Source organism: Crocodylus siamensis, chromosome 4 (genome assembly GCF_052110815.1).
Source record: "Crocodylus siamensis isolate JL-2025a chromosome 4, ASM5211081v1, whole genome shotgun sequence".
Classification (NCBI taxonomy): domain Eukaryota; kingdom Metazoa; phylum Chordata; order Crocodylia; family Crocodylidae; genus Crocodylus; species Crocodylus siamensis.
Window position 1 is genome coordinate 103,284,493 of NC_143398.1, and position 17,842 is coordinate 103,302,334.

Genomic DNA, 17,842 nt, shown 5'->3' on the forward strand with positions numbered 1-17,842 from the left:
AGGAAATGATTCTTAACAGAGCAAACTGAAAGAAGAGAAATTCCCTCCTATGGGAGCATGTTGACTCCTGTGTGGCTCATCAACAGAGTTAGAAACTTTAGGTTCCTAGCATAGACATTTTCACTTTGAGCTGACCGAGTCAGCAACAGCAGTGATGGGCTGCTGTTCTTTCTGTCGGCCAGCTGTTACAGCTAGGTGGGGCCCATATTTTGCCATTGTGTTTCAAAGATGTGGTGTAGTAGCAGTGATGGTGCTGCACGCACAGGTGAAGCAGTCTCTGTTCTCAGTACAAATGGCTTTACTGTTGCAGTCCCTGATTGCTCAGGGAAGCAGCACAGGAAGGAACCTTGCTTGGCCTATGCTGCCATGGAGTATAGCAATGAATGATTAAAAATGAACAAATGGAAAGGTTCAGTGTTTCAGAAACGGGGCAGATTTAGGTAGATTTTCACAGAGATGGCACAAAGGACATCCTTCGCACCAGTACAACCTCAGACCCAATGTAAATGTCAAATCCCTGCTCCAAATCCTGGAAGTAGTGAGAGTCTTCAACCAAGGGGCTGTAACAATTCTTGTAGCATAGGCAAAGCAGGGAAACAAGCTGAACTTTGTTGACTGACATTTTCCAAAAAAAAATTAAAACACCCACTTTCTAATCAGTAACCTTTTTTTTTAATCAGAGAAGTGTTTAATCAGAAACTTTTAATCAGAAATCCTATGGTGGAAAGTGTTGGGCAGTGTTAATTATTGCGCTTACAGTCTATACCACCCACAATCTGTACCACCTAAAATTGAGGCCCTTTTAGAAGAGAGCTGTAGCCACACATTCTTCTGATATATTTTTACAAGATCCTAGCTTCAGAATGGAGTGTGGGAGACTAATAAAATTGAATTGATTTGCTTATTCTGTTGAGGGAAGGGAACATGCTTTTCAAGTCTGTTGGCATTTGAGCTCTCTCTTGGTCCCAGTATTGAGCCAGGCCTGTAAGCTTCTAAGTGTGCTCACTTGCTTCAGGCCTTAGGGAGTAGACCAGGAGTGGGCAAAATGGCAGATCCGGTTGGCAGCTGGACTGTATTTCCCAGCAATCCCTGTCCAAACAGCACAGCTTGGGCCGATCTCCATGGAGACCCCAGGAGCAGCGCAACTGTGACAGCATGAGGTTGTGATGGCCCTGTGCTCCTAGGATCTCCATGGAGACTGGCCCGAGTGATGCTGACAGTGCGTGCTGCTGGGAGAGGAGCTACTTTTGGGGCTGGGATCTTGTGGAGGTGACAGTGCAGGCCAGAGCTGGGGCAGAGCCATAGTCCGCTGCCTGCACATCTCTGCCTGCAGAACCTGTGCTCGTTGCAGGGGCGTGCAGGCAGCAGATCACAGCTCAGCCCTGGTTCCAGCCCTCTGTTATCACCACCCCAAGATCCCAGCCCTGGCCCCAGAATATCTCCACACTCAGCCATACACCCTGCCAGCACTGCTCAGACTAGAGACCCTAGGAGCATGGGACCATGATGGCTCTGCACTGTTATGGGCCTGCCACTCCCAGAGTCTTCATGGAGACCAGCCAGAGTGATGGAGGCCAGGGCTGCTGGGGAATGGAGTCCACCAAGGGTCCAGTCCGGTCCACGAGCTGGAGTTCTCCCATCCCTGAAGTAGACAGTAGATATGGAAACTGATGCCCTTATTAGATCTCATGTTACCCTCTGAGTCTGTGTTTGCTTTCAGTACCTTTCTAATTATATGGGCATTTGTTCCTGCATCTTCTTCATTTCTTTCTTTAAGCACTTTGCCAGTGTGTAACACCTTGGAGCCACGCTTCCACTTCAGCTCAGCGTCTTCCAGCTTTTTAGCTCTAATTGTCCACTTCCCATTTACAGCATCGTGGTGTTGTTCCCCCAGTTGTTTTTGTCACATGCATAATCCTGAAAACACTGACGGTAAATCCTGAGAGATCTTTTTTCTCAGTGTTGCTTTCAGGGCACTGCAGTTGTGATGGTCAGTAACATGCCCTCCAATCATGTAGTTGTGTTTACTTTCCCCTAAATCTGTATGATTTTTTCTTACAGCTATTGACTAACTACCCTGCAGTGCCTTTTTCTGGTATGCCCTGAGGCAGCACCTTTGTCTTGTCCTTATGAGATGTTTTTTCATATTTAATGTTTTTTGATTCCCTGTAAGTATAAACTTAATTCATGTTCCTTCTGATTTGAATAAGTGCTTACAAGTTCATAGGCCAGAGCCTTACCTTGTATCTATGGGAGCAGCTTCAGTGGAGTCAAGCTTGTTTATACCAGCTGAAGATTTGGTCTCCTATCCCCATTTAGAATCTATTTTATAAACCCTGGGCATAAGCATAGAATCTTAAATGTAGTTTTATCTAGTAGGTGACTAAAGGTGAAACAAATTTGCACTGGAAACTTTGGGGCTCTTTTAAAATGGCTATTCCAGGCAAGGAATTGCTATTCATTAAAAAGTTGTTCAGTAATGCTACAATAAAAGTTAATGTTTTCTGTGGAGGTGTAACCTAGGGTATGTCAGAGACTAGGGGCACGGAGGTTAATTTTACCTCTCTGTACAGCAGTGATGAGACAGATGCTGCATGCAGTTCTGATGTTTATTGTAACAGGGTCAGACTCAATGTATTGTAATTTGGGCTTGGACTTGATGATCTGCTAAGGTCCCTTCTGACCCAAACATCTATGAAGCTATGAAAAAAACAGGCCCCTGCCTGACTCACCTTGGCTATGTGGCTCAGGTGGCTGGGCTCCAATTAAGCCAGGCAGTGCTGTGTCAACCAGAAGAGCCTTGTCAATTGGCCCAGCACCTGGGGGACACAGGCTAAGAGCAGCTCTGGAGATAGAGGCACTGGGGGTGCGTACCGGTACACTGGAAGTGGGTCTGGATGCTCTTTCTGCTGCCAGAAAAGATCTGGCAGTTTCCCCCAACACCAGCATACCCAGAGAAGCATTGGATGGTCATCCTGCTGCTGAGGTGTCTGAGGAAAGAACGGTTGCTCACCTTACAGCTGGAAGGAGTCTGGTTGCTCCTCCTGGAACCAAAATTTCCAGGGAAGCACCGGACACTATCCCCGCTGCTGGAGGATTAGGGACCCAGCTGGGCTCTCTCACTCCTGATGGAGGCCTCTTGGGAAAGTGAGCCTCTCTCAGGTGTGGTGGTGGCTGCCATGAGACAGTTTCATACCTGGCCTAGCGCTAGGGCAGGAAGAACTTGTGTGAGAAGGGCAACTTGCCAGGAAGCATAGGGGTCTGATGGTGGTGGAATGAGGGGTGCACTAGGCACCAGAGCAACCCACACCCAAGAAAGGGATTGCTCAGCATGGAGGCATTATTGCCCTGCTTGGCAGCCCAGTTTGAGCCATTTTAGTTACCTTACATATTTAGTTGTGATTTTGAAGATAAAAGGCAGCAGCAGGATCTGCATGGTCTCAATTCTCACTGGACATCTGGCATAGAAGAAAAGACCACGTTATCAAGCTGAGATGTCACCAGGGTAATTACAACAGTCCAGTGGAAAGGAGTGGGGTGTAGGGGGGGAGGAGCCCTACAAAAGTCAAACCAATGCAGTGGCACCTGAACCCTCAGGGGGCCACTCATCACCACCTCCAGGCAAGTGAAGGTTCACCCTGTGGACAAAACAAAGTTGTGGTGGGCCTAAAGAGCTGTATTTGTCTGGTTCATCAAAGATGGACAAATTGAGAGCTGACTTGATTATAGTATACAAGTAACTGTTCAGGAAGAAAATGCTGGCTACTAAGCTAACAAAGGAAAGCATAACAAGAACCAACTGGTGGAAAGCTGTATCCAGACAAATTCAGATTTAGAAATAGGGCCCTTTTTTTAACACTGAAAACGATTAGCCATTGGAAAAGTGACCATTGAAGCCTTCAAATCAAGACTTGATGGTCTTCTAGAAAATTACATGTTAGACACAAGTTATTGGGCTCATTACAGGTATAACTGTGGAATTCCCTGGCCCATCTGTGCAGGAGTCTGGTCAGATGATATACTTATCTCCTCTGGCTTAAAAATGCAGTTAAATAAGTTATCTTAAAATCTGCTTCAGTCAATGTCATTCTTTGGGAGGGAATTGAAAAGGATTAATTATGAAGTTTAATATTTGAATAATGTATTTTGAAGTGAACTAATGATGTTCTGAAGTTCTTTCAAGACTTTATTTGCAGTAAACCTGGTAGACAGAGGTAGTTAGCCATCTAGTTTAACAGATAACTTGGTAAATTGCCTTTTATAAGAGCAGCTTTATACAATTGGGAGTCACCAGGTGGCGCCAGTACAGATAGTCTTATGAACTGTATTTATCGAGGGTGGGATTTTCTAAATTTGTTGAGATTTACTTCATTATTCAGAAGTCCAGTATTCGCATGGACTTTTGAAAACCTCACGGTGAAAATATAGGTAGTTTGATCTTCTATAAATGCTAATTATCAGTGGTGGTGCATTTCTTTTATAGAAGTTGAATGTTTTACCAGGAAAGTGGCTTCTCTTTGACTGGAATCTTTTGAAGGTGTAAAGCCATATGGTGTAGGATAGATGCATACAAAGCAAGCACAATCCAGTGTCAAAATGCTCTGATTTTCTCATCGTCTCTAGATAACATAGTTTGGTTGCAATGCAGGTACACATCATGCAATGATAACAGGTGTAGGAGCAACTGTTAAATTATTACATTTATCTACTTAAAAACATGTCCTTTGCTGTGTTATGGTAGAAATCTATGGAACTTTTTATTTTCCTCACCCAGATATTGTTTATTTGGTGTGTGGAGAATGAACTACTGTGACAGAGTTATTACTCCTTTGACTCCATTTGGGATGTAGACCCAGCTGAACAATGAAACTTGCAGATAAATAGTAACCTTTCTTCCCATGTACCTCCAAAATGCATCCTGAAGGCAAATGTATTCTTTCTGAAAGAAAGCCAGTTGATATTGTTTCAGGCAACAGACAGAGCACTGTGTTGTTTCACTGCTCATGCTCTTTCCAATTTTTAAAAAAAATGTTAATATTTCAGAAATTCTTCCTGGGTTCTCTGGACTCCTTCACAAACTAAGTAGCCCTGCTTACTTGTTCTCACTCTGAATGAGCAGGAAATCATAGGAACTAAGGTCTGGTACTTTTTCCCAGCAGGGCCTGAGTTGCCAGCACTTCCCCTGAACTGAAAATAATATCTAGCTGTTTTGTTAGAAGAAGAAAAATATGATGCAATTATGGAAACAATGACTTAGAGACTTTCAGAAAAAAGCTCAAAGAAAGAAAGAATAGCTGGCTTGAAGAGTCTGAATGCAGTAGCTGCTTATTCTGTACCATGGATGGTACCTACTGATTCCATTGCTTCCAAGCTCCGATCTCTGCTTGGAGCATGCCAAAAAATTCTCTCCTTTGTCCTCATCCTAATATGCTGTATTAAGTGTGAGGACACCAGACCATCTTCATACAACCCCACAACTCAGTCCCCTCTTGGTCTGAAACCATAGGCCAGGACACAGGCAATGACAGAATCTCAGCAAGAAAAAATCAGAAGCCCAGATAATTTTGGACCAGTATTTCCTACCTGATTTCAGCTGGATGAAAAATAGCAAAATAATTGCAATTTTTGATGTCATAAATATTTCTTGAAATCTTTGTCTCATTCCTATTTCCGTCCTGGACAATGAAATAAAACACAACAGGTTTGGAGTATCTTTGAGATTTTGAAAGTTTCTGGTAGACCTTTGGTTTATGTGACCGAAGTATGAGGATACTAGTTTTAGACAGTTAAACAACAAAGTCTCAACATGCTCCCAGACTGTAGCCTCACCAGGATGGAGCTCCTATGTGTTATACATGTTAAATATGTCTTCTTCAGAGCTGCCTCTGAGTATGTGCCCTGGGCCAGGTGAAAAGACATTTTTACAAAAACAAATAAAGAAATAGCAAATGGAAATTTCCACTAGGAAGATGATTCTGCAGTTACTAGGAGGTCAGCATTATTGTGCCTTTAAAAGTAGTGTCCCTATATTAATTTTTTTTCATAAAAATGCTACAGAAAAAGGGGGGAAAATAGTTCTTTTATGAGCTATTTTATCCTTTTTTTTGTCCTCTCTTGCAGTCGACTTTTTGGCAAAATACTGCATCTTCAGCCAGGAGAAGTTGGCTAAGTACAAAAGGGCTTTTGAAGCGGTAAGTGTAAATTCAGACTTCTTTTCTTTTCTTTCTTCCTCCCCCCCCTCCTGTGTCTGTAGACAGTTAAGCAGAAATAATAAGCACCATTGCTTGCAGTACACGTCCCATGAATTACTCTGACATCAAATGTAACTTTAGAAAGGAGGCACGCTTTATTCTTTTCGGCGAACTGTTCCCCTATCCATTCTTTATTTACATGTCGTGAGCCTAAGCGTTGCACAGCCAGTCAGAACACACACACACAAAAAAAGGAAAAAAAAGGAGGAGGCCATTAAACAAATTAAAAGGGATGGGGATGACTAATACAGTACTCTTGGAATCTGCAATTTGATTAGTCTGAGTTTAATACACAAAAGCAGCGCCGAAGCAGGAGGGGAGTCGAAGTGCTCTTTAATAACCTTCTACAATTAAATTATGGTGATGAATTTAACTATTCTGTGTTGCTAAAGGGGTCTTATTATCTGATTGACTCTGAAAGAAAGTCAGTATGTAACCAGGCTTCTTGAATCCAGCTATTGGGAGACATACAGTAGTTTTTTTGCTTTAACAACTGCATTTTTTTTTTGCATGGTTCCCCCATTTGAATTCATTTGCGATTTGAGCATGATGGCTCTTAGGGTTATTCTGACTGCATTTGATGACAGTGCATGATAACCCTTTTACTGCTGTGCCCAGAGAGCAAGGTCTAAAATAAGCTGATAGTGTTTTGTCTCCCATGCTGTATTTTCATTTTAAAATGTTATAATTTCCTTTGTTTTTCCGCGTTGTCTAAAGATGCATCTGTTGAACATAGACATAGAATGTAAAGAACACTTTAATATCTTTGTGAATGAAAGGGATCATATGAATTACATGAAAATTAATCTCAGATATTGTCTGTAGCCTTCTATTTCTTTCCATGCTTTACGTAAGTCATGCCAGACTCCAGTCCAGAGTCACTTCAGACCAAATGTTCTGTGAAGGCTTGGAAATTCAACATAAGAAAATATCTTCTTTAAAATACTACATTTGTATTAATAACTAAATAGCAACTAGGTCTGTTCAGTTCTTCGGCCATCTGCCCTTACAGGCTTCACAATCAGTCTGGGGTCAAAGTCAGGTAGCTGCCTTCATACAAAAGAAGAGAATGTGAAAGAAACAGAAGCCAAGTGTTGGTGCTAGGGGATGTTGCTCTTTCACTAAAGGCCAGTAAGTATCCTGGGATTTTTATTCCAAGGTTTGGCCTTAATATTTCAAGGCTATCAAGGTAGAAAAGAGAAGAGGTAGGTGGTTATTCAGTTAGAGCCTGATTCTGCTGCCCATTTGCATGCTGAGTCAGATCTTGCTCCTTACATAGTCTCACTGAAGGAAGTGAGACTGCTTGTGGAGCTAAGGCATTGAACAATAGGGGTAAGCGTGGTAGAATTCTGTATACAGCGTAATGTGCTCAGCATTACCAGCCCTTGCAAACTGATGAGCATTGTAGTCCTTTGGAACAGGGAATGCTGAAGGGTTGCTTTTGTCCCATTGTACTATATTCCCTTTCCCCACAAATTATTCTGGGGCCAAATTCTGAGGCCTTTATTCAGCACATACTGAGCTCAGTGAATAAGGTCTGATTAAAAGCCAAGGGCAAGATTGTAAATAGTCCTCTGCAGCTGTCTGTGGGTGCAGGGGGTGTGCACTATAATCCTTGAGCACATGTTCTTTTGAGCTGCTTACCTGGATTCCTGCTATGTGCACAGGCAAGTGAACAGGCCTTCCTCAGTTTTCTTTCCTGAAATGTTGCAAGCATTTATGCTTTCAAAAATATTTGAAGTCAGTGTAATCTGAAGTCATCCAGTTCTGGAATAACTCTCCATGAATAGTAAGTGGATGGGCCATGCAACTGAGAAGTACACAGCATTGTCTGAAAAGATGGCTTGGGCTACCTTTTGTGGTTATGGCCCGGTGTGCTGTGGCCTAGTCCCTCAGAATAAGTTAAAAGCAGCTGGAAGATTGCTTGGATTTATTTTGGCTGCCAGTTGCCCCAGGAAACTGTGAGAACAACTGAGAAAAAAGACCACAAAGTTCCCTCCTTCAGAGAGAATGGGGGCATTTGGACTATATACTAGTTCCATGCCAGAGCCCTTTTCACTGAAGAGGTTCTTCTTCCATAACCAGCTAATCCAACTTTAGGGTTACTTTGAAGTATGACCCACTGCAAAGTGATCTCAGTACAGCTGAGAGTTGGGGCCTATGAGTTCTGCATGTCTTCCTGTATAGTTACTGTCATATTTCAGTATACTCTTTAAACCTTTTGGCCAGATTCTCAGACACTGTAAATCCACAAATTAAGTTTCCACAAATTTCTATTAGCTGAGGCTCTGTTTGTTTTTTATTGCAATACATTCTTTTAATGGCAATGATCTATTTTTACTTTTATGAATGGGCAGTTGAGAGCAGCACCTTTAGGTTAAGGGCAGTGGGAAGAAAGTTTTAGCTTTACTATTTGATATTTCAATGGAACATTTCATCTTTAAACAGTAAAGTTCTTCCTCTGCTCATTAAGCTAATACAGCATTAAGTCAAGATGGAAATTTCCATTATGAACTACTGATGAAAATCAAGCATAATGTTAGTTTTCAGCGAGATGCCAGTGAGAGATTTGGGAACTCAGATTTTAATACAGTAGTATAAAAATAAACTTCAAGCAGCATTCACAGTTTATACTGGTGAAAAGGGCAGCTCACTGCATGAAACCTGAGGATGCTGTGCTGAGCAACATTTCCTTTTAAGAAGATTGTGCTCCCAAATTAACTTGTTCTGATGCTAAGAAACGGTGCTGCTGCTAAGCAGAACAATTGCTTTTCCTTTGCAGTCTGCCTGCTGTTTTTTTCAGTCCTGCTTTGTGTTCCAGCCCTTGGCTGGGTCTGGGACAGTGGTTCAATAACTGTGAAGCTCTGTGTTTAGATCCCAGCCAAATCAGTGACACACAAATTAAGGGCAGGCAGCAAACCCTGAATGTGCCAGTTTTGTGAAATCATTCTTTAGAATAAATGAGCTGATAGCTTGTTTTTATTTTACTGTTTTATGCACCCTCCACTCTTGCATGTTGACTGTTATGTATAATTCTCACATCATGTTAAATTAAAATCTTTACTGTATCATTGCAGCCCACCAGTAAAAATAACACTGTAGCTGTGGCAAAACTCCCACAATGTTGCATATTGTTGATGACTGCCTGCTGACTAAGTGCAGTGGTGGACTACAGGAACTGCACATAGCCAGTGAGGCTGTGTGGCTCAGCAATTATGCACACACAGACTGACTGACCAGTAAAAAAAACAACCAGACCCTCCCAACTATACCCCACCCCAATCAAACAAAATCACTCACTAGCAGTAATCAAATGTATAACCAAAAACACAAAAAGAGCAATTTTAAACACTTTGGGTGAAGTCAGTAGTTAAACAAGGATTTGGGATATGGATAAACGTATTATCTTTTGGTCAACATGTAAAGGAACATCTTAGGAGCTATATAATTTATAAAAGAACTACTGAAAAAGGAACATCCATAATTCCTAAGTCAGGATGGAAAAGTATCATACCAAAACCTAATAGTGATGCCAAACAATAGAAAGAGGGATTAAAAGCAAGAAGGAATCTTAGAAAAGACAATCTGAGAAATTTAAACCTTTAGATTCTTCATGGGGGTTCACCATGATGCACTCACAAAAGCATGAATGCCCCTAGGTGGAAAAGGAAGTAGGAAAACAAGAAATGCCTAGTATGGCAAAAGGGCAAGGAATAGAGAAGTATTTGGATTAAATAGATACCCTTTAAAATACAGTTAGCCTGTATCCCCCTTAAATGGTGCTCATGTGTAGTCTGGCTCCTGAGCTAGGGACAGAAATTACATATAAACCGGCAAAAGTGATCAAATGGTTCAGATCTGTAACACAACAGAAATTCAGTGCACATAAATTGCTTTCAAAATGGCCAAAACATTAAACCTGCAACAGAACAGAAGTTCACTGCACATAAACCAGTTTTAAAATGGCCAAAACTAGTTTAAGATAAACCTGGTTGAATGTAGTATCAGATTTAACTGCTTTAGGTCAATCCAGTTTATGGAGCTTCTGTCCCAGACCCTGCTGGCATTGTGCATAGATGGAAACAAAGCAACACAGAACTAGAACAGACCTCCTGGTCTCTGAGTTCAGTCCCCTGCTATTGCATGCAAACACATCTGATGATCCCTTCTGTGAGCTGAACAAGTTGAGTCTTAAAAGCAGTTGAGCTGGATTTTTTTCTCTACAGGCAGTTTATACCCATTTGTTCTTGTGCAGTGTGGCCCTTTAGATTAAACATATTCTTCTTCCTCTCCAGTGTTTGCCCTGCTGGTATATTTATAGACGGCAATTTGATTCTCCTTCAGCTTTTATTTTGCTAGGCTAGAAAAGCCAAGCTCTTTTGACTAGTCATAAAGTAAATTTCCGTTTCCTTCATCTTCCTAATAGTCCTTTGTACCTGCTACAGTACATCTTTTTAAAATGTGGATAACCAAAATTGGAAACTATATTCAAGCTGAGGTCTTACCAGTGCCCTGTTGAGTGGCATTACACTTCTCTATCTCTATTTAAAATACCTCTCCTAATGCATCCAAAGGTCACAATTTTCATAGGTGCATCACATTCATAGCTTGTTGTCAGCCTTCCATTTCGTACTGCACATTTTCACCCTGTATTTATTATCCATAATTCCTGAACTCAGTTTTTCATGTGTGAGATTCTGATCTTCCTGTGTAGTGATGATGCCTGCCAGCCTTGTGTCAGATGTGGGCCTGTTGCACAGAGCAGCTGGTCTCACTAGATTTTTAACTTAGTTTGATTGCTGCTATCATCTGAGATGACGAAAAGGACTCCTGGATTCTCCCTTACCTCCACTGCTTTTGATATTACCACATCTGGATGTATATGATGGTCTGTGTCTCTCTCTTTCCATTCTTTCTAACTCTTGTCCTTTCAATTAACCTTTTTAAGGAATATTATTAGAATATTTTCATATTGCAAGAATTTTTATTTGGAAGTAAGGATAGATGCAGTATTAGATGTCTTGTGCTTCTGAGTGTTTTGTTTTGGTCAAATAGAGCTGTCCCTTTAAAAAAAGTGGGGACCTTCAGGGAAACTTCACTGCGGTGGATATGAGAGGATATGAATGGTGTGGAGGAGACTCTGTCAGTGTGCAGAGATTGGAAAGCCTTGCTGTGTAACCTCCAAAAAAGATCAGAATTGGACTTAGTATCCCTCCTTTTAAGAAAGAAAGGTTCATTTTTAAAAGTATAAAATTAGTACTTAGTAGGATAGTGAATGCCTTGGGACATTGCTAATAAGTTACAGAGCTTTTCAGCTATAGCTTACTTGTTTGAATCCAGTGAAGCTCAATGTGTTAAAATTTAAGCTTGAATTACAGATCTTTGATGGTTGTGTGCAGCGCTGGATCCAGAGGGGGTGTAGTAGCATGTCTGCACCTCACTTTTGGGCTGGACCGTGATGCTGGAGACCCTGGGGATGTTAAAAAACCCCCCACAAAACCCCTAAAGTGGAAGACAACCTCTGCTTCTTGTCTGTGCTCAGATGCACATCACCAGTCCTCCCCTCCTCTCCCCTCCCCTCCATTCTCCACCTGCTGTGGCTGCTTTCCCTGCTATCATAAGGGCAGGGGAATCTTCATAGCTGCTCCTGTCTGCTCCAGCTGGGCTGTGCAGGAACTGGGCAGTGGCGGCAGCAGCAGCTTTCCATGCCTGCTCCTGGGGGACCAGGCAGTGTGAGGGAACCTAACGCCTCCTTATTGCTGCTGCTGCTGTTCCCAGCTAAGCCCAGCCCCCGTTCATCCAAGCTTGAATGGGCAAGAGCAGCTTTGAACCTTTCCTCTGCTCCTGGGACAGTCAGGAAAGCAGAAGCAACTGGAGGAGGAAGGGATGAGAGAGGAGGGGAGGGAATGTGCCTCTGAACACAGGAGACATTGGGGATGCTTACCTGCTTTGGGAGCTCTAAGAAGTCCCCAGAGGTTATTGCAGCTATGGGAGGCAGGGGCTGTTAACAAATGCACCAAAGACATCATTTCATCTTCATAAAAAAAAAGAAGCCATAACGTTTTGACTAATTTCCTCATTTTAGAAGGCCAGATTTACTGTTTTTGAATATCAAGGGTTGGCAAATTTGATTCTGGCAGTTTCTGAAGTTCCTGTACTCTGAGATGTTGGTGTAAGAGGCAAGCTCCTCCACAAATTATAAAATGGATTTAACTCTATGTAACAAGGGGGAATGTTTTTATCACACTTTTAGGCAGGTTCCCACATGTACAAAAAACAACCAAATATACCAAATTTTACTCAAAAACATTTCCTGTAAATGACTGTGTCTGATTCTGACAAAAGCTTTTGTTCCTAAGAAGTTGCTAAAACTCAGTCAATGCATTACAATCTCGGTGACAGAATAACCGTATAACGCTACCTGTGTCAGTGAGACGTATGTTAACCTGCTGCATAAGAGATGCTTGCACAAGGTATAGAATTACTTGGGAAGAGCTTTGAATGTGCATGGGTTGTTTGCTTCTTTTGGATTTTCTAAAAGCTCCATCTTTGTTTCAAGCAAGAGCTGTCCCCTTTTACATGCAGAGCCCTGCCTCATCCATTAAATGCTTTGCTGCAGCACACCGAACAAGGAGGGTCATAAAGGAGCGCTACACCTGAGAAGACTCCATTCAGTGATGCAGGCCTCCTCTGCCTCATTGGCTGCACACTTCACTGAAAAGTAAATAGAAAGGGGCTCTTGAAGCCCTTCCTCCATTAGGATGAAATTCACCTGTAAGCATAGTCGGATGCAAGACCTGCAGACCACTTAAATCCTTGCTACGTTCCAGTATGCGGTATATAATGTGGAACAGCCTATGCAGTCCTTAGTAGAGATGAACTCATTACCAGTAGCAGCTGATCTGTACTGGCTCTTTTCTGTAAAGAAATATGTATTTGGTCAAGCGTTGACTGGTTATGTAATATTGTTACTATGATACCATATTTTCTTTGCTAACAGTTTATTCAATTCATTGGTGGGCAACAGGGGAGGAAGGAAGGAGAGCAGCAGAATACAGACACTGGACTGCAAAAAAACACTTCAACAAACTTAAGGAACTTATGGACAGGATCCTCTAAGGGGCAAATTTGAGGGGGAAAGGTGTCCAGGATAGCTGGCTGTAGTTAAAAAAAAAAAAAAAAGCCTTCTTAACAGTTTAGGAGCAAGTCATCCTGATGTGACTGAAGAACAGGAGGTGCACCAGACCAGCCTGGCTAATGAGCTGAAACTCAAAAAGGAATCTACAAAAAGTAGAAACTTAGTTGTATTACTAGGGAAGAGTATATGAATATCATATGGGCATGCAGGACTGTGATGCTAGGAAGGCTAAGCTCAGTTTGAGATACAGCTGGCCAAGGACATAACATACCATAAAAGGGATTCTACAGGTATGTCAAAAGAAAGAGGAAGACTAAAGAAAGTATAGGTCCCTCATGGAATTTGGAAAGGAAATCCAGTTATGGAGGATACAGAGATTCAGTCATGTTTTACTTTAATTCATAAAAAGGGTCAGCTACCAGGTAACAGATGTAGCTGGCCACAAAGTTAGGGAAGAAGACAAATAGCCTAAAGTAGTGGAAGATTAGGGATTACTTAGGCTATAAACAGATGTTGTCTTTGGAGTGGGATCAGGTGTGCTGGGACATGTCCAGACATAGCTGATCTGCTTCACTGGTGACTACAGCCATTGCCCTTAGAATCAGTTCTCTGCTTCTCCTGGGGCTTCAGGGGCCTGATCCTGCAGGACAACAGGGCATATAAGCATGCTGTGCACACACCAGGACTCCTGTAGGGGATTCTTGGTGCATGATTCACACTGTCATGCCCCATATCTGTATTCAGGGCAACCTGCTAGAGTTCTCCTGTTTGCAAATATTTGCTTAGGGAATCCGACTGCAGGACTGGGCGCCTTCATGCCTGCAAATATGTCCCAGAAATTCTCCTGTGGGTGCAGAGCAGGTAACTGGGTTTCCCTTCTCCATGCCTGCAGGGGAATTGCCAGGGAGTATGTCTGCGATTGGAGAGCTGGGAAGCCTGTGGGGTTCCCCACTCTGCATCTGCAGATTTAGGCCCCAGGTCAGGGCCAGGCACCTGAGGATGTTGTCACACAGGATCAGGCCTTTGAAATCCCAAGAGAACCTGCCCGGGGTAGCTGGAGAGTGCAGGCAGCCCTGAGGTCTCTGCAGTCTTGGGCCATAAGTAAACAGAGGTGTACTGACAAAAGGTGAGCAAACTATTACTACAAATTGTTGGAACCACAGTTTGGGACATTTGGGGCACAACAAGGGTCATGGACATCTGTTTGCTCAGGTTTTGTGCCACCATAAAAAATCTTATGGCTGTAGAAGGGTGACATCTGTTTGCAGCTTTAGAAAAGCTAGATGCTTTCAGGTCAGCAGGGCCTGATGGGATGTACCCTAGGTTACTGAAGGTCTTGGCTGGGGTAATTTTGGAGCCATTAGCTATCTTGAAAAGAGTTGTTGCTAAGGGGGACTGAGGTCAATGGCCACTATATCTCATTAAGGTGGTTTGTACTAATCAATTCTTGTGATAGGTTCCCCTACTTACTTGGCAGGAGAAATACCGTCTTCACTATGATGGTTTTTCTAGTTGCTGGGGATAACTGCTTTTCAGGCAGGGGATAGTACCTGCAGAGGTAATGTATAGTTAACCTCCCACTTTTACTTCCAGTGGGAAGATCTTAGCTTTATGCCCATTTTATGGAAATGGGAGACTCCTCCCTAGCTTGCTCCTGTGACCATATGGCTGAGGGCAAGCAAAACTGGGGGACATCTATACCCCAAGTCTCTGGGCTTGGGCCTGCATGTAGGATGCCTGCCAAATGATTTGGAAGCAAGGGGGGCAAGAGTGCCTGAAAGCCCCCAAAGGCGTCCAGGAATGCCTGATTGCCAAAAAGGCGGTGTACACCCAGTGGAAGCGGGGTGCTATCTCCAAAGAGGAGATCTTTAACCAATTCTTCACCTCTGTTTTCTTGGGCAGGGACCAGGACTTCCCCACTGTGATGCAAGATGGACTCAAGGGGAACGCCTCTAGACCTCAGGTTGGGGAGGACCGAGTTAGAGAGTTTCTGGAGGGGCTGGACGTGTTCAAATCAGTGGATCCAGATGCTCTCCACCCCAGGTTGTTGAGGGAGCTAGCAGGGGTTATTGCAGGGCCCTTGGCATGGCTTTCTGAGTGCTCGTGGTGATCGGGCCAGGTGCCAGATGATTGGAAGGTAGCCAACATGGTCCCCATCTTTAAAAAAGGAAGGAGGGAGGATCTGGGCGACTATAGGCCCATCAGTCTTACCTCAATCCTAGCGAAACTCTTTGAGAAGATCATCACGGAGCACATCTGCGATGGGCCGGCGTCAGAGAAGAGAGAAGATGCTCAAGGGCAACCAGCGTGGTTTCATTAGGTGCAGGTCATGTCAGACCAACCTGATTGCCTTTTATGATCAGGTCACAAAAGCATTGGATGCAGGTGTTGCCGTGGATGTAGTCTTTCTGGACTTCATCAAGGCCTTTGACACCATCTCCCATCCTGTCCTCATTAAGAAATTGGGTGACTGTGGCATTGGTGCCTACACAGTCAGATGGATTGCAGATTGGCTGAAGGGTCACACTCAGAGGGTGGTGGTGGACAGGTCATATTCGACCTGGGGAGAAGTGCACAGCAGAGTTCCCCAGAGCTCGGTCCTTGGGCCTGGGCTGTTCAATCTCTTTATCAGCGATTTGGACGATGGGGTGTTTAAATTTGCACCCTGTTTAAATTTGCTGATGGTACCAAAATTTGGGGTGAGGTGATCACGCTAGTAGGGAGGGAAAGACTGCAGCAAGACCTGGATAGGTTACAGAGGTGGGCTAACATAAACAGGATGCGTTTCAATACTGACAAGTGCAGGGTGCTGCACTTGGGCAGTAGAACCAGCAGCACACTTGTAAAATAGGAAACTCCCTTCTTGAGAGCACGGAGGCAGAAAGGGATCTTGGAGTCGTTATTGACTCCAAGATGAACATGGATCAACAATGCGAGGTCACGGTTGGCAGGGCTAACCGGACCTTGTCGTGCATCCACAGGTGCATCTCAAGTGGGGCCAAGGAGGTGATCCTCCCCATCTATGCGACACTGGTCAGGCCACAGCTGGAGTATTGTGTCCAGTTCTGTGCGCCCCACTTCAGGAGGGATGTGGACAACATTGAGAGGGGCCAGAGGAGGGCTACCCGCGTGATCCAGGGACAACAGGGCAGATCCTACAATGAGAGGCTGCGGGACCTGAACCTGTTCAGACTTCACAAGAGAAGGCTGAGGGGGGACCTGGTAACTGTCTGTAAACTCACTAGGGAGAACCAGAAGGGTTTGGGAGAGACCTTGTTTCCCCTAGCGCCCCCTGGCATAACAAGGAATAACGGCCACAAGTTGTTGGAGAGGAGGTTTAGATTAGACATCTGCAAGAACTCTTTCACAGTTAGGGCGGCTAGGATCTGGAACCAACTTCCAAGAGAAGTGGTGCTGGCTCCTACCCTGGGGGTCTTTGAGAGGAGGCTTGATGCCTACCTAGCTGGGATCATTTGAGCCTAGTTTTTTCTCCTGCCCAGGCGGGGGGTTGGACTTGAAGATCTACAGGGTCCCTTCCGACCTGACTTCTGTGATTCTAAGATAGTAAGAATGTGTATGGACTTATTAGAGGCAGAAGACATAGAAAGGTGGATGAAATTGCATGTGCAAAGAGTAATGTGTATAGAAAAGGTGCAGGACAAATATGGTATGTGGGTGGGGTCATGGAGAACACAAGTTGAGAGCAAATGTATGTGATCCAGCTGGGGCCCCACTGGGGTCTTATAATAGATCATGGACAACCAAAGCATTGCAGCAAATGTGGCAAGGAGGGGCACCTTTCCGCATACTGCTCCCTCATGATGTGCTACATGAAGGGTAGGGGCATAGAAATGCAGAGTGTCAGGAGTCCCCAAAATGTATTAGCTGTGGGAGTTGGGAGTTGGAACACATATTCTGCAAGTGTCCCAAAGGCCATGCAAGCAAGGTCAGATCTCCTGAGGAACAGCGTGAATCAGAAAGGGGCAGTGGGGAAGTAGTGGAGGGTGAGAGGGAAGTTGAAATGGTGGATGAGACCCCACAAGACGGAGGAAAGGAGAAAAAGGGGAATGTAATACCTGTAACTGAGGCACCTCAAGAAGAAACAGCAGAAGATGGAAGAGAAGGGTGGAGCAACAGATAGCCCAGACACAGAGGTGGAGGAGGGGGAGAAAGGAGAAACTAAACAAGCAGAAGAAATGGAGGTAGAACAAGTAAAAGAACTCAGGAACCAGGGAAGAAAAAGGAAGAAGACACAGGAAGAAAATCAAGGGAAAAAAAGCCTGAAAAGAAGGGAATGAGTTGGAGTCTGAGACAGGGAGCAGGTTCCTGCCATTGACTCCCCTGGGCTTTGGCTCAGAGTGGCAAGCTAGAAGTGGGAAGTGGCAGGGAGGCAGGGAAGTGGAAGCCTTCCTTAATGCAAAGGCTGTTAGGCAGCTTGCAAAAGTGACAGGCA

General features: G+C 43.9%; 1 protein-coding gene across 1 annotated transcript in view; it reads left to right on the top strand.

Annotated features, from left to right (window-relative positions):
* Positions 1 to 17,842, top strand: part of C4H12orf42 (chromosome 4 C12orf42 homolog) — a 284,699-nt gene that overhangs the window by 189,362 nt on the left and 77,495 nt on the right. Inside the window, exon 12 of the mRNA XM_090043229.1 lies at positions 6,121 to 6,191. Coding sequence (XP_089899355.1) covers positions 6,121 to 6,191 — 71 coding nt within the window. The remainder of the gene's footprint in view (positions 1 to 6,120; positions 6,192 to 17,842) is intronic.